At 34.8% G+C, this 16,842-nt stretch overlaps 1 protein-coding gene across 1 annotated transcript in view; it reads left to right on the top strand.

Moving 5' to 3' along the window:
* The first annotated feature begins 8,877 nt into the window (after nucleotides 1-8,877).
* Nucleotides 8,878-16,842, top strand: part of LOC146146521 (SH2/SH3 adapter protein NCK1-like) — a 30,107-nt gene continuing 22,142 nt past the window's right edge. Inside the window, exons 1-2 of the mRNA XM_083387220.1 lie at nucleotides 8,878-9,042; nucleotides 10,902-10,992. Of these exons, the coding sequence (XP_083243346.1) occupies nucleotides 8,917-9,042; nucleotides 10,902-10,992 (217 nt within the window). The 5' untranslated portion in view covers nucleotides 8,878-8,916. The remainder of the gene's footprint in view (nucleotides 9,043-10,901; nucleotides 10,993-16,842) is intronic.

Genomic DNA, 16,842 nt, shown 5'->3' with positions numbered 1-16,842 from the left:
TACAAACCGTCGTAAAAAAATCAAATTTTAGTAAATTTATTAGTGACAATTTTGCAAGTTTCTTGACTTTCTTTTAACGTTTTCTGGGATTAAAAAATCAAATTAAAAAAATTCATTGTCCTTTTGACTGTTTAATAATTTTTCTAATCTTAAGCTTCAGGTTTAATTTGTGCTTGCAAAATAAAGTGTTTTTTATTTCGATTGTTTGCTTAGAATAAACTTACCAGTCGTTTGCTAGCTTAATGTTATTACGCAAATTTGACAAAAATCACACTTTTTGTAATGACAGTTCAGATTTCGTCGAATTTTTGCCATTTTAGTCGAAACTTTTCGCAAGATTCCATCTTTTCTATCAGATCCGCTGGTATTACTCATAAAATTACGAATTTAGTCATGTAAAATTGTAGCCGATAAAATCGATGTTTTGAAGTACAACTATTTTACACGATGACGCATAACCAACGTTTATAATCTTTTGGTCCACAAAACTGGCCCGCATGGTCTATTGTGGCGATAAGCGCAATTTGTATAAGTGTAAAATGTGGATAACAATGTTAGTATGTAACACTAGCTGTTAAGTCCCTTGGTCATCAATGCAAGGAAAAAACGCCCTCAGTCCGCACCCATTTGCATTATGATTCCACCATTTTGATTTCGCCGATTCAATTACTAATTGACCATTTGTCTTTACAGCTCAAGTTAGGACATATGTGTTTAAATTGACAAGGAAATGCACAATAAACCTCCATTTCATATCGACAGTATTTTGTCCAAACCGCCGATGGTTGGCTTCGATATGAGACACCAAGAAATGTGGACGCACAAGAATTTATTTAAGGTAGCATACATATAATTATTATTACAGTTGTATGTATTTAAAGCTTATTCTTTTAGCTGTTAAAAACAGTAAAGTTTGACAATTAGTTAGCGGTTAATAATTGTGTATTTTAAGGAAAACTACACTTCTATGTAATTTATTTTTCTCAAAAATGAAAAAACGCGTAATTAACCTCCGTAAAACCTGCAAAGCAGTTTTTGGTTTACCCGCTTTTTTAATGAAGTTTCTAAGTGTAAAAATATTGAAACAATTTCTGTTCGTTTAAATTGTTTTATTCATATTAATTGCGGAGTACTATTAAATTTGTTTATACACCCCTTATCTTTCTGAAATGTATGTGTAATGGTATCTAGATTAATTTACACGAAGTAAAAAAATTAAACAGAAACCTTGGAATTGGAGGAAGCTTAATAATTCGTCGTTATTTAATTACGCATACAACAAAACGTATAATTTATTTTAAAGTATATGTCTATGTTGGGTGAAATTGTTATTAACAGGTGCTATTTACTAAACATTACGACAAGAATGTAGCCCTGGAATTTTTTTAATTAAAAAAAAATGTAAAGAAACCGTTATTAGTTTTATGTCGCTGTGAAAGAGCAGACACACATATAAACACTTTTCTAATACTTTGTTCAATATCAGCCATGTTGATTTGCACGTCGGTGATAACGCAAAATATTAGATATTCTTTTTGATGTATGGCTGTTCATTTTGTTGACTTGAATTACAAATATACGAATATTTCTCGATCACTTGACCAATATGCCCAGTAGTGATTAGATGTGGCTGATAAGGTGTTTGCATTTTCCTTAATCGCTAATTGGTTGAAACATTGCTCGTTCGCAGCTGCCAATTACAAACCACCACCACCATCAGCCTTCAGCAACTGATCGCTTGCTACAAATCCACCTGGGAGCGGGGAGAAAACAACTTGGATTTGTTCCAAACTGGCGACCCAAGAATAAGATGATTGGCATCCCGAACTATTCCCACCTTCACATGAGAAACCACCAAGAAGCAATTCGTTCCCAGCAGCTCGCTATTTTTAGTGCTTTTCCAGCTTGGCTGGCCGACAACCCACTGTACAGACCTGGATATTTCGGCCCGTCACTGCACCAGGCCATGTTGGAACGCTGCCTGGCCTACCGCGGCGCCATTATCAAGAGAAATATCAACCCCTGTCCCCCATTCGCACCAAGGGGGGTTCCCCACGGTGGCTGTTTGATGTGCAAGGCCCTTCAAGGTCAACCAGTGACCTCTAAACCCGCCACGTGGTCGCGAAATCTTAGATCCGGGGCGCCAGAGTGCGCGGACCCGAACTGTCCGCTTTTAAAAGCAAACAACACAATTAAACAAAATAAAACGGTTAGCTACGAACGTTTGCGACCAGTTCAACAAGCCAAGCGAACTAAAATCCAGCACTCAGAAAACCAAGTTAACATCTCGCAACCCCCATCGACTGTTTCTTTCCCGCAGAGCGCTGCTTCTGCAGATGGCGGCCATATTGTTTTGCGTCCCCCGGTTGTAGATTGCCACTCGCTGCATTCTCAATCCACAAGTCCAAGTCCTACAGTGCAGACAGACTCGCCTGATAAAGATCTCTGTGTGTCGGATGATGCTGTTAAGACGCCCGGTCATCAGTGCAAGGTAAAGTTGCTGCAACTCACTGCGAGAGGCATTTGTTTTTATGCACATAAATAGAGCTGTGTTTGATTGGTTGTAGATATAACTTACACTTAGATTTACAGTTGGGTATATTTTGGAAATTTAATTCAAACAATTTATTAAAAAAAGTTAACCTAATACTATTGTTTCCATGGCACCTACCCATAATATGCAAAATAAGTTGTATTTTAATTTGGACTTACAATAATTTTACTCGTAAATTTGGTAAAATTTTTTTAGGTCTAATTTCCAAATATTTAAGATATTTAATTGCTTAGTAATACGCTACATTATATCGGCGATTACCTGCTATTATGGCCGGACTTCGTTGTACAAATATTTTATTTCTAAATAGTTAAGACATTAGTTAAATAACGCAAAATAGATTTAGTTAACTTCCTCTACCCAAACCAATGCAGTTTTTCACCAAATTACAATATGGCGCATTCTGGCCGAATCAAATATATTGTTAACTTCCAAACTTTAGGGAGATTTTTATGCCAGCACTATAAGAGCACCGTTTTTTACGTAAACATTTTAAATATGCTGATTTTTAACGCAAAACTGCATACTTGTGTGTAGGTTTGTGGCAAGACGTTTAAAGCTCAGTACAACCTGACCCGACATATGCCAGTTCACACTGGAGCCAGACCTTTCGTGTGCAGGGTTTGCGGGAAGGGATTCAGACAAGCGAGCACTTTATGCCGCCACAAAATCATTCACACTCAGGTAAAACAATTACGCCAATTGTACTTTAAAATAGGGAAAATCGCTAATTTTTTTATCAAATGTACAACCTACATATGCGATTCTGTAGATTTAATCCAAGTATACACCGAAAACACATTTTAAATTCCAAATTAAAAATAATTTTTGGAATTTATTTATTGTAAACTGTTATATAAAAAATATACAGCATTGCAAAAAAAACGTGTTGTTCGAAACGATCAAAATGTTTCATACTTTAATATAAACTTTCATATTCTTAGTGTCTGTATTACTGAACAAGCATCTTAAAAAACATATGTAAAAATTGCCAACAAGTACAGTTTGTTTAACATTTTTAAGCACCCCGTAGCAGCTCATTCTTTATTTTTTTCTTGACAAGTTTTAGTTTATACCCTCACCATACACTAAAACAAACGGTCTCAGGATACTTTATGACTCAATCTCATTTTCCAGGAGCGCCCCCACAAATGTGGGATCTGCCACAAAGCATTTAACCGCAGTTCTACGTTGAACACCCACATGAGAATCCACACCGGGACCCGCCCCTACACATGCGAGGTTTGCGGGAAGGGCTTTCACCAGAAGGGGAACTACAAGAACCATCGACTCACCCATAACACAGAGAAACAATACAAGTGCAGCGTATGCGATAAAGCATTCCACCAGGTAAGTTGTGTTGGGAACACACAATAATATCTACACTATGTTCGAAACCACCGAAAACACGTTACAACAGTTTACCTAAAGCCAATTGTGACAAACTTTAATGGCGCTGGAATTATTAAAGGTCTGTAACCAAATTATGGGCTTAGAAATTATATAGGCGGTATTTTTTCAGTAGAAAATTAATTAATCTATAGAAAAAATTAAACTATTGACATAATGTCTACTTCTATTCGGGTTATATTTTCTAAAACATAACCGTTTTTTTGTCAGGTGTACAACTTGAGTTTCCACATGCACACGCACAAGGACACCAAGCCCTTCACATGTTCAACTTGTGGGAAAGGATTCTGCCGCAACTTTGACCTTAAGAAGCACGTTAGGAAGCTGCACGTGCAAAACCTGGTGCAGGGAAATTAAACGCGACTTACACCAGGAAACAGGGATGTCCGGTAATATCGGGCCGGGCCCGATGCTAAGTGGCGGATCGCTACTCGTCCGATAACAAATTAATTTCAGCATTTCAGCCCTTTGCGTCCAGTGTAGCGAACTGACCAACGTAGCGAACTGAACTTTTAACGCTATAGCCAATTATGACCAAAAAACAGGTAAAAATGCCTCAGAAAGTTTCAATTTCATCTAAATAACTTGTTCAAGATTAGTTATTACGTCATTAGTATCAAACCGCACCGCGTTAATTTTGGCCCAAAATATCGTTATCGGAATAAAAGCCATTTAAATCTAAGGACGCCACACAATGATTTTTTTTGTTATATCAATGGCTGTAAAATGCATTCAAATATTATTATTATCCTTTGACAAGTGCATCCCAGATCAGTATTACGAAATATTACAAAGAATAATTTTAATATTCTGTTACAAAAAAACAAACAAAAAAGAAAACCATCCTAATCCATGAGTGCTCCGCAAATTCAGTAAACTTTTCCAAAAGACGTCGCAAGAAAAAACCTTGACAACTTCTGCTCTAACCGATAGAGCTTAATCCACGAACCTCATCCCAACATTTCAGTCAACGTGACATATACGCGTTAACGTCATATGAACTTTGACCTTTAACCCAGCACTAACATAACGCGTCACGCTTCATTTGAACTTCTTGTAAATGTTAATCGTCCATTTATGGGTTAGTTCAAGTCAAAAGGCTATCCACGATTACCTTTCCATTTGCGCGTTCTGCGTCAAATTTAACGAAATATTTTCTGTGTTCCAAGATACACTCTAATAGTCGCATCTATAAGGTAGCAAAATGTAATTCTATTTTTTTAAGATCCTAAAATTTGTGTTTTTTCCACTTGGCCGCGAAAAGTTATCTTGTCTTTTCTTTTTTTGCTGTAAAAGGCTTTATTTTGTTTTTCAAAGCAGATACTTACCTGGATGGAAGAAAAATCCCAATTATTTGTTTAAGAAAACTCCTTAATTGCGACAACCGAGTCTTTTACAGTCTATGCTAAAAAACTTTAAAAATCGTTTAAATGTTTTAATTTCTTCAGTTGTTTCAAACAAAAATTTAAATGGCCTTGAATTGTGTCACAGGCTACGTGATCAATAGCGTCATCTAGCGGACAAATATTATTCGCCGTTAACAGCGATATTTGCAGAAATATCTTCAACATGCTTTTACATTTCATAAACTGCAATAATCCTTTACAGTTCCCAAAGCATTCTTTTGTTTATATCGTTATTTGTTCCCTTGTTTTTGCGAAAATTATTTGTCAATTTCTTCACAAACATGTTGTAATTGTCATTATGTTACCTTTCTCATTATTATGTATCGCAGTGCTTCTTTGTGTTTCGTTTTTGCAAAAGTCAAATAAAACATAAGACTTTGACGTGGCTTAAAGAACTTTAGTCGTTACCATTGAAGTATAAATTCTTATATTTGTTTGATGTACAGACATTTATAATAATTATGTATTTTTTTTTTTTTATAGAAACTGAAAATTTAGACAACAAGTAGAAAAAAAGGGGCCGAAATAAACGATAAAAGATCCATTCTTTAATTAGCTTTTTATCATTTATTTGGGCCACTCTTTTTCTTCTAAAGATTATGAACAGATCTGTGTTAAGTTTTCCTGAAAATGTGGAATTTTTAAAACTGCTGTGTCACAACTTGGGGGGCTTTGTTTTTATAAAAGTAATCTGGTTTAGCTGCACTTGGATTGGTGCATTTGCAAAGTTTACAAAGTATTTTTTAAGGTTTCACCTAAAATTTCAAAATGACGTCAACATTGGATGCGTGATTCTAAAACCAAAAAGACAGTTATCTTTTAGCAAATACAAAAGAACTAACTTTGCGAGTTTGTGTTTTCTGGAAAATATGCGCAAACATCAGGGTGACAATTGTTCTGAAGTAATCAATGGTGATTAATTGTCTTTAACGGAACCAAAATATATCTCTAAGCATTTTCCAAATAGTTTAAAGTTAATTTTGATCGGTTCAATATATACAACCAGACTGCCGTTGGGTGGCAGCACGGAGCAAAGTAACGCCTCGAAGAGAAAAAGTCGTAAAACTTGCGTGGAAATGTGAAAGTGACGTAATGCGATACGTCATACAACATTTTCCAAGTGAGCGATGTCAATTGGTTTCGTATTCCATGTCGGACAATGGTTGGACAGCTTTGTTCATTATACAGCCGTTGTTGTGTGGTTTTAGAGACTATTGCTTGCTGTAAAATGTGTTGTAAAATTATAGTTATGCTTGTGCCTTCCAAATAGTTATTTTTACAATGCTTTACCACAGCAGAACCGTAGTAATAAAGCTAAAAAACTATTTTTTTAGTAAAACTACAAGCCTTAAGTGTTAGTCACACAGCGTCATATATTTTACAAATGGATGAAGTAACGAACATAAACAGTGCAGAAAAGATTGAATTTATCTGCTTTGTTTCTGTATTAAAGTGAATTGTTTTTTTGCCCATTTCTATAAAATATACACGAAAAAGTTTGGATAGTGCATGTGTTATTCTAGCTCAAGCAAAATATTTTTTTCTAGTTTTGGTTTGCAATAAGAAATATAAGATACCAAAAGGTAAGCGACCTACAGTAGGCAGGGCCGTGGAGTCGGTTAAAACAAAGTCCCGACTCTAACTCCCACTAAATGTATAATTTCGTTGAGTCCTGAGTCCTGCTTTCCTACTCTACAGTCTGTATTTTACCCATTTACGTAACTAAAATAAGATAGATATTCAGCAATCCACTCATAGGGGTCATATAGTATTTCACTATACGTTATTACACTTTTACTATTTGCAGCCTTTTCAGTTTCAAAATTTGTACTGCGTACATCGGACTCGGGACTCTGGTAGTTTGTTTTATGTAGCCTTACTCGAGTTGGACTTCAGCAAAACAAACTGACTTCAACTCCACAGCCTTGCCTACAGGCATTGTTTAGAAATCATAATTTATTAATTTGATCCCAAATTATTTGTTCTTGTTTATAAATGTATGTATGAAGTTTACCGCTGGTTTTTCAACACATTAAACTACAAAAAAAATTATATTTGCACCCCGATTGTCTTATGTGGTAAATAAGTGGGGCTCACTTTTGAACTTTGCTGCACCCACTCATCCCTGTTTTTTGGTTGTGCACTTGTGACATCTCATCAGAGTCTGTGATACTTTCCAGACTGAACCATAAATGAGTAATGCAAGACATTTTTGTTTTATATATATATCCATATGGCTTGATAATAAATTGCAAAGCCAAAAAGGTTGAGTAGATCGACAGCATCTTGATTAAGAAGTTTTAATACTAGTCAACACATCACCTGAAGATGACACAAGCTCGTATCGAAACGTCTTTATCAAGATGATGTCGATCTACTCGACCTTTTTGGCTTTGCAATTCATTATTAAGCTATATTACAGATCCGTGCATAGTGTACCTAACATATACCCACATATATTAATAACATTCTAAATATTGACTGACCCACATAGCATTTTTTGAGATTCATAAATAATTCATATGATTCTGAATAAATTGTTTTTATTACCCTGTGGTTTGTTGTATTGAATTATACCCTAGCCATCAAACAACATTTATTTGTCGTCTATCAAAGATAAAAGCTGAAAGCTGTGGAAAAACAACAAGGAGGAATTAAAGGGAAAATAAACTTCCAATGAGAATAGAAAACTGTGTAGTGCTGTTCTATTTGTCATATTCATGTTGTCAATATTGAACCATCAGAACTTTTTAGCTCAAATATTTATTACCTGGTATCCTAGATACTACTGTACAAAGTATGGCACCCCAAATTTAAACCTCAAAATATTTAATATCCCCCTATATATCTGGCCTATTGTTTCTCCAACCTTTTTTCAGCCTGGAAAGTATTGCAGATCTTGAAAAGATCTTGTAGGTTGAGTGCAAGGCCGAAAAAATTGGGCTGACCTGGTACAACTAAGGTCAAAAGTTGGTGTGAAAACATGGGAAATTGGGGTAAATATTCATTTTTTGAGGGTGCAGATTTAGTCTGATGAAAAAAATCTCTAGTACACTTGCTACGCTTTCTTTAGTGGCCCATGGGTTGAGGTTTAAAATTGGGCCTTCATTGGCACTCTGACTGCAGTGGTAACATGCAAATATATGGATGGATTACATTAATAATGTTAACCTGCTTTATTGTTGCTGTCTGATATGTGTTTTGTTCACAAGATTACAAAACGTTCAGCGAAGAGAAGTAGGTCGCCAAGCTTTCACTGGTATACCTACGTTTATTTGAAAATGCTGTGAGAAAATGTGGAAAAAACACTTCCTTATGGTAAACCAGTGAGTGCACTTTTGACCATTGGTGCAACCGGTTACCAAAATGTTTTCGATTGTGCACCAACATGATACGATTAAGATCTGCAATATTTTCCAGGCTTGCTTAAGTATAAATGTTATTCCAAAAAGTTTTTCTCCTTAAGTTTGTTTATGAAACTGTTTTTTTTTTTACAAAGCTGTGAATTTAGAACTGTAAAATAAATTTTGCTGATGTTTGACTAAAATGGCCGTGCCTGGCGAGGAAAGTGCGACTGCGTTGTACGACTACACGGCAAATGAACCCGAAGAACTTTCGATTAGAAAGAATGAACAACTCGTTCTGTTGGACGCAAAGTTTTCTTGGTGGAAGGTTAGTTTAGCTTTAAAATAATATAAAGTTTGGATTAATATCCACTCTTCCAACATACATAGCACACCGGTCTGATATATTACCTTCATTTGCTGATACAGGTTAGCAATATTTTCCATCAATGTGCATCTAGTGCAGGTTCTTTTTACAGATTTTTCTTTAATGATAACTAAGAATTTTTAGTTGACCCTAACTATTTCATCTAATTAAGTAGTAATGACCATAGTCCCGAAACGATTTATTTGGGCTTCATGTTCAGAGACAGTTTTTTTCTTCATTTTAAAAAACATTGATGTTTTGAGAAAATTCCATAATTTTTAGAGCAGTGCAATGTGAGCTAATTACCTAAATACTAACACACAGATTTTCCAATTATTATAATATTTTATTAAATATATTGTCATTTAGTTTCGTAGTAACATTTTTGTAGTATGGCAGTACACTAAGGCTGCAATTGAACGATTTAACCTCAAGCCACTAGAAAATGTTCATTTTTTATTTGAGTAACTATTGCCAGGTTGCTTGCAAGAATAAAATAAGTTATCAAGACATAATTTTTCCAATTGTGTTTAAACAACTTTTTCTCTTTTATAAGTTAATTTAGATCAATTCCTAAATTCCTGTCAGAGATATTATTTTTGTGCAGTCCCTACTTTTATATTCTCTTCCAGTTTTATTCCTGAAATGTAATTTGTGACAAAAACGAGACTCGTCGGCTGGTCTGTAATATGATTATTGCAACAACTTTGTAATGTGTTTTATTAATGTTTTGCTGCCTGGTATATTTAGCTACAATTTGTGGGGTGTGTTAATATTATGACAGTTACATAACAAGCCATGAAAAATGATTATAGAATGCCATTCGAATAGGAAACTAGTTGATTAACTGGTTAAATAACATTTATTTATCAAATAAATAAATTATAATAAGTTTGTTATTTTATATTTAATGAACACGCTTTAATGCAAATCCAATTTTTGTGTTCAATTCAATCCTTAAAAACTATTGCTATCAATAGTGCTATATAAGCGAATATATGTTAATTTCATGCTCAAAATAAAGTTATAACAATAGGTATTTCAATCTTCCGTTATGATTGTGCTCCACTTCCTCTAACTTAGATTCTATTAAAATCCATTTGTAATGCCTGTTTCTATACTTTAATTGTTTTTTAGCTATTATCAATTGTCTAATATATATAAATGTTTAAAAAGTAGTTTATTAATATTGATAAATGAATCCCAAAGCCAAAGAGGTAGAATAATTCGACATCACCTTGATAAAGACGTTTCAATAAGTTCTTGTATCACTATCAGTTAATATTCAACATCACAACGTCTTCATTAAGATCATGTCAATTTACTCAAACTTTTTGGGTTTGAAATTTATTTTCAAGATTCATTACAGATTGGTGCATAACTTGTAATCCTAAGTAGTTCATTGTCACATAGTTTTGGAAAGGGCTAACTTTGGATGTATATGACCTTTGACCTTTTAGAATGTAACAATGTTTTTTTTTAAATATTTGGTAGAACTACTATCACCTGTAATAAATGGATTGCTATTTTTTTTAGTTTAACAGTAATAGGGCGTCAAACATGGTCGAAAATAGAAAAATTGCGCCCCCCGGCAGACCCCCCCAAACTAAAAGCTTCATAACTCTTCTGTTTCTTAATAAATTTCGCCCAAATTTTGCAGGTGTTCATCATATAGAAAAAAAAGTGTGTACAATTTAAGGAAAATCAGAGAGGTTAAATTTCTCGACTTAAAAGATACGGAATGGCCCTTTATATATTAATAATTGTCTAATTTATTTGGTACAAAGTGCTCTTATTCTCATGTTGTTTGTTTTGTTTAGGTGAGAAACAATGCGGGTAAAGTTGGGTTGGTTCCGTCGAATTACCTTCGCAGAGAAAAAGGAAAAGGGGAATCGTTTGTCAACAGATTGGGTGAGTTTTTGTATTTGCATTTAACATCTTGCAAACTGTTTTTAAACCATACTCATAAAACCTCAAAAAGTTACGATATTTCTAAGTTGTAACAGTACCAATCTAATTGAAAAGAAAAAGAAAAATTTCTGAAAAATAAAATACCTGTTTTTAGCACATTGAAGTGTTTATAAGGTATTAAGGGAAAACACAAACAGTAGTAAATCAATATTTTAAACTAATTAGACCATAAAGTATTTTACAGTAGATTATTTTTTATACTTTTCTGTAGTAAGCAAAGTCAGTTATTTTTTAAGATGTTAAAAAAAATATGTTTCACCTACATCTTCACTCCTTTGATTTGAATAAATCTATAAATATACAATTAACTGTTGGATATAAAAGGAAGAGTCTCCATACTAAAAGCTAGCAATGCTATCTTGAAAAAATGTTATTCCATGTTGAGTTTTACCAATATTATGTGTTATAGTATACATTGTTTTTAACATAACTTATATGTGCAAGTTTTTTTCTATATTTTTGGTTCTATCTTTGTATAGCTAACATAACAATGCTAAACACTGGGCTTGTGCTAAACTTCTAAAATATAATGATTCTTGTCTATCAATTTTTTGTGGTTTTTCAAGAACCTTTCATCGTCAAAGTGAAGTAAAAAAATACTTTGTTTACAAACTTTGCTAAAAATTACTTTGATTTTGGTAATTATGCAGTTTTTAAACAAAACAACACATATTTCATTTTACAAATAAACCAGAAGATTTCTAAATTTGCAGATAAAAAATAATCACCGTAAAAAAAAAATAATCAGTGAGTTTTACTTAATTTTTTTACATGAAAACATTTAGATGTTTGTAAATTCCTCTTCCCAGTCTGCTGTGACTTCCTTGAAATTAGGTCAAAAAATGTCCCTTGATTAACCCAAACCATCATCCAATGATTCATTATGTTTTTCAACCACACTGCATCTTGGCCGATAAATGATGATGAATAATTAACTTGCAACTACTATGTTTCATATGCTTTGTGTCAATGTGTACCTGAGTTTGAAGGACAATGCCTTCTGTATCTCATCAACTTTGAGATTTGTGGGTTTTTTTGGCAAGAAATTTCTAATATCTACCTTTTCATTAAGGTTGAGCCTAACACACTTGTATTAAACATCTTCATTTTGTGTTTTGAAATGATCTGTGAGTAAAAAATACAGCTGTTAAGTTTAAATTATAAAATTTATTGGTCAAAAATTAAAAAAAACTTGTCAATATAAAAAAATAGTCGATTATACTACTTATATTCAAACCTGCATGCAATTGTTCAAAATAAGTGGCTTTATAAACTTGCGGTGTAGGATAAACTTAAATCTTCTGCTCACAATAAACATGCTAGAAATCCTGATATGAGTCAAAACTGACCAACCGACCCAACAGAATCTCCACACGTCTCAATGACACGAAGATATTCACAAGGCGGAAGCTTTGGACAGTTGATCCACGACGCAAGCCTGGGCGAAAGTAGCGCCTTCAGCTGACAAGTTGTGCTGGAGTGAATCAGTAGTTTGTGTACGCAGCCACCGTTGGTTTATGAATAACATACAAGCGGCTTCACACTGAGAAATCGCTGTTAGCTCACAGGCCCCCCAAAGGTTATACACAAGTTTGTTGTACTGGCGACATATTGGACGTAGAATGAAGTAAACAACAACGTTTAACTATGTTAAGAGAGAATTTCTAGCGTCTGTTTAGCTAAAAGTTGAAAAGTTGAAACTCGTTGCAATAGCTAACATTCAGATTAATTCAAATTAATTCAAATATGTTCGTATGGAATATCACGGTAGTCACCCGACAGCTACTTTTGGCTTAACTTCAGTAGTTGCCGTGATTTGAATGTTGACAAATTCCAGATTGCGTTTGGCAAAACTGTTTTCGATAAATGTGTGTTGTGAACTACTCTTATTTCAATAACTTAAGAAAATATTCATTAAGAAAGCGTTTTAAAGATAATTGCTACAAAGTTATTTTTTTGTGTGAAATCGGAAAGGTTGACGCATTAATCGTAAGTAATTAGCAGTAGTAGTTCATACCGTCTAACAATATTACTTTAAATTTTGAGACACAGTGCTTCACAATGTGATATGCGTGGGCTAGGGTTCAGTCAAGAGTCTGCATTTGTTGATAATTAACCAAAAACTTACTCAATGGCACACTTGTCTGTTGCGTCACGTGACCACATCACGTGATGTCGACGTATTTCCCTTCAGGTTGAATAACTGTCAATCAAACACTACATTTAGGAAATCGTATACCGTGTCTTGCAATGTTCATTTCACCGGCTAAATAACGCTCTAATTGCTTTTTGATGCATTGCCGTTTCTTTTATAAAACTGTGCAAAACGTCATGGCAATTCGAACTTTTTTTAACGATTGAAGATTACCCATGTTAATATGTGAAAGACTCACTAAAAAACGTTTTTTTATATTCTGCTTAATTTTACGCATTTTTTTCTACCTAGAATGTTAAAGGCATTACTTTGACCAAGTGGTTTTCAAACTTTGGTACACTTAGTATTTGTGCAGAGGTTTCTAATCTTTTCATAACGCTAACGCATATATTTTTACGTTTTCAAAATATACACAAATATTTCAATTAGGCATTATGTCTTTCATTTCAGATATAGTGCGGAGTATGAAAATGAACGCCAGTTAATATTATTGCGGCTGCATTAAGTCATACTCTTTCTTCGTCACATGAAACCTCATTTTAATCTGCAGTTCACTGCTAACGCTGCAAACGAGGTTATTAGTTAGTAGAAGTTGACTTTAGCAAACTGCTTTTTTTTGAACCACGGTGTAAGCCACGTTAGTAAAAAGCTACTGGGTGGTGCTAGCACAGAAAGGTTGAGTGCTGTAAACCAAACTGTATGTTGCTTTTCGCTTTCCCCTTAATTTGCTGACGTCATGCAAAAATATGACGTCACGAACTATATGTGACGTCATAGCGGCCAAACACAAAACAACGCGAAAGTTTTTGACTAATTCTAGGGTGGTGACAAACAATGCTAACTTCCGCTTTCGAATCGTCACATTGTGTGCATTGTATCTGCTGTAATTGACTTGTGTAAGGTTATTTAGCCTTTTGTCCAGCTAGTTCAATGGTTGGGCCTTGCCTTGCAAAACTGGGCCTTGGGAGTTTCCGCTTAGTTTGCTGTGGTGACTAGAACAGGAAGTAGTTAGTGTTAGCGGAGGAATTAATAAAAAAAAACTGTTTTTGATTAGTTTTATGCTTGGTAGCTAAAGTTTAGCGGAGGAATTTTAACACGTGGCTGTTAGCTGCGTTGTTTTAACTTTCTACCCAGACTGCTGAGAATTGATTGAATATGCGCATTGGATAGAACATAACACCCAACAGGCATTAAGCAGCAATTGGCCACGGATAGAACAGTAGTTAAAAAAGCATTTTACAAAATAAGGTTGGTAAGGTGTTCGGCACACTTTAAAAACGGTTATAAATGACTTAAAAGCACGACTGAAGAATAGAGCTAGACTACATTTTTTTATTTTATTGTTGGTATGACGTCACTCACCCATGGTTGTGACGTAATCATGTGACGCGTTCGGCCAAGAAGGAGGTACGAGGGAGATGGCTCTTTATTTGAACAGGGCTTCCTGCTCGATGTTTAATTCGTACAAAGGAAGTCGCTGCTATAACAGAAGCACGCTCGAATCTTTCCACGTGTATTTTATGAAAGCTCAAAACCCCATTTTTAGCCGAGATTTTGAGATTTTTTTGCTTCTTGACCAAGATTCAATTGATTTTTGTGCAACTTGAGAACATTAGGAAAAAACAACCATGAAGTGGCAGAAAGATTACTAAATACGTTTATACGGTCGTTAAGTGAAAGGTACTATTGGTAATTGGTCGACTGAAGGTAACACGGAAGAAATAAAAAAACTCCTTTAGTCGAAATGATGTGTTTTCAGTCGAGGTTAGTTCTGGTTAGTAACTATAGAGTAAACATGTCAATTACCTTGCTAACTGGCCTCCAGAGCTGCCTGTAGTTTGGGTTTCAGTGTTGCCAGCTGGTTATCTAAATACGACGGAAGCTAGCGGAGTAGCAATGTTTGTGAAAGCCGGTCAGTTGGGTCACCTATTTTAGCCTGAATTTACTATTGCGCTGTGGGCCTTCAAACGACATATATATTGTGTAAGAAGAGATCAGACACGCAAGCCTAAACTTACCTCATTTGACGTATAATGTTTAGTTTTGCACAAATTCTTGCTTTACATGCAGAATATTACAACTACAGTTGTAAAAGGCTTTCAAATTGTTGTTTTTATGCAATTTTCGATTTGATCTCCTAAGATGAGTTGATAAATGGACTTTTTGTGGACATACGCATTATTGAAATTCTAAAGTTAGACTTATTTAAAAAATTAGTACAAAAAGGGAGTATGTTGTCACATAAGTCTACCAGATCGGCTTCCTGGACATATTTGTTTATTTTTCTTAAGTGTACAGTCCATCGGGTGTATGCGTTCAATGCGTTGGCATATCTTAACGAATCGATACAGACACACGCTAAAATCGAATCCCATCCTTCGTCCAGCGCTCCCAATCTTATTTATTATTCATGCTGAACTGATTGACTTCGATTTTTGTTTCTTTCCAGCGTCCATAGAGCTTTGCACAGGCTCAGTATTTCACGCTTACCGCTTGTGACTGGGTGTAGGGTAGGTTTCTGGCTTTGTATCGCACAGCGTTAGGTTTGGTAAGCCGTGCAGGGAGTAGTTCCTGTCTGATTTTTTGGGATATATATCTACTATTGCTGCTTCTGCTGCTGTTGTGAGAAGCACTGCGGATATGGAGCGACAACTAAGAAAATCCATGAGGTCTTTGGGTAAGTTGATCTTGCATTTTGTGAAGTTACGTTTTATTTTTTTTTTTCACTTAAATAATAATTAAGTGATAGTGAAGCATTGTCGATCTTCAAGCTCAATCTAAATCGTTCTATTTTGATTAACATGTCATTGAGAAGCTCCAGGACTTCGCATGTACGAACTTCAACCATTAATAATTCTAAATTTAGTAGTCTTGCATTTCGCTCACCTATGACATTTTCTTTATATGTATTTGCTTCAAGGAATTCCGTATTCCCCGTTCTATTTTATGTTTACTTTTTGTCTGACACCAATATTCAGTCGACTTCGCTGTCCAGTAGACCCAGTAGTGTGTATTGTGAGCTAAGTCAATACAACATTCATTTTTAAAGATGGGTTTCAGCGTAAGATGTAACTTTACTCTGAACCTGTTAAAGTAATTGTCTACCGTTAAATAAATAGAGGAATGTGTGCTGTGGATTTTCTTTTCTTTAGTTTTTCAGCTATTGCTTTCAGCAGTTCACTTCCATTAAAAACAAATCTAGTCAGCCTTGGTGTCTATAATTTTGTATATAATTAGAATGACTATTATATACAAAAATTATATAATAGTCCTTGTTATTGAAATCTCCCGCTGAATGAACTCATATTTACAATGTTTTTGTTCCCAAAGAGTTGTGTTATTTATTCGAAGTATTCACAGCCGCATGTTAAACATATTTTGCATTTTGAACCCGTGACAAATTGATTCTCAGTGGACTTATTGAACCTTTGGGTGGCGAAAAAAATGTGCCATGTTGGTTTGCCCTTTAAAAATATGACCAAAGATAGCGCAAATATCTTTCTCACGCAATGCTGGTGCGTTCTGCTTTTAGTCGCTGCAGAATGAAATGTCTCATTTCTGGATTAATTAACATTTTACGCTGTGCCACGTCACGAAGTAGTTTAGGAATTGATGTTGCAACACCGATAATGGTG

This window comes from Ascidiella aspersa, chromosome 4 (assembly GCF_963924565.1).
Source record: "Ascidiella aspersa chromosome 4, kaAscAspe10.2, whole genome shotgun sequence".
Lineage (NCBI taxonomy): Eukaryota > Metazoa > Chordata > Ascidiacea > Phlebobranchia > Ascidiidae > Ascidiella > Ascidiella aspersa.
The sequence above is the reverse complement of the archived record's forward strand: the minus strand, read 5'-3'. Positions and strand labels throughout refer to the sequence as shown.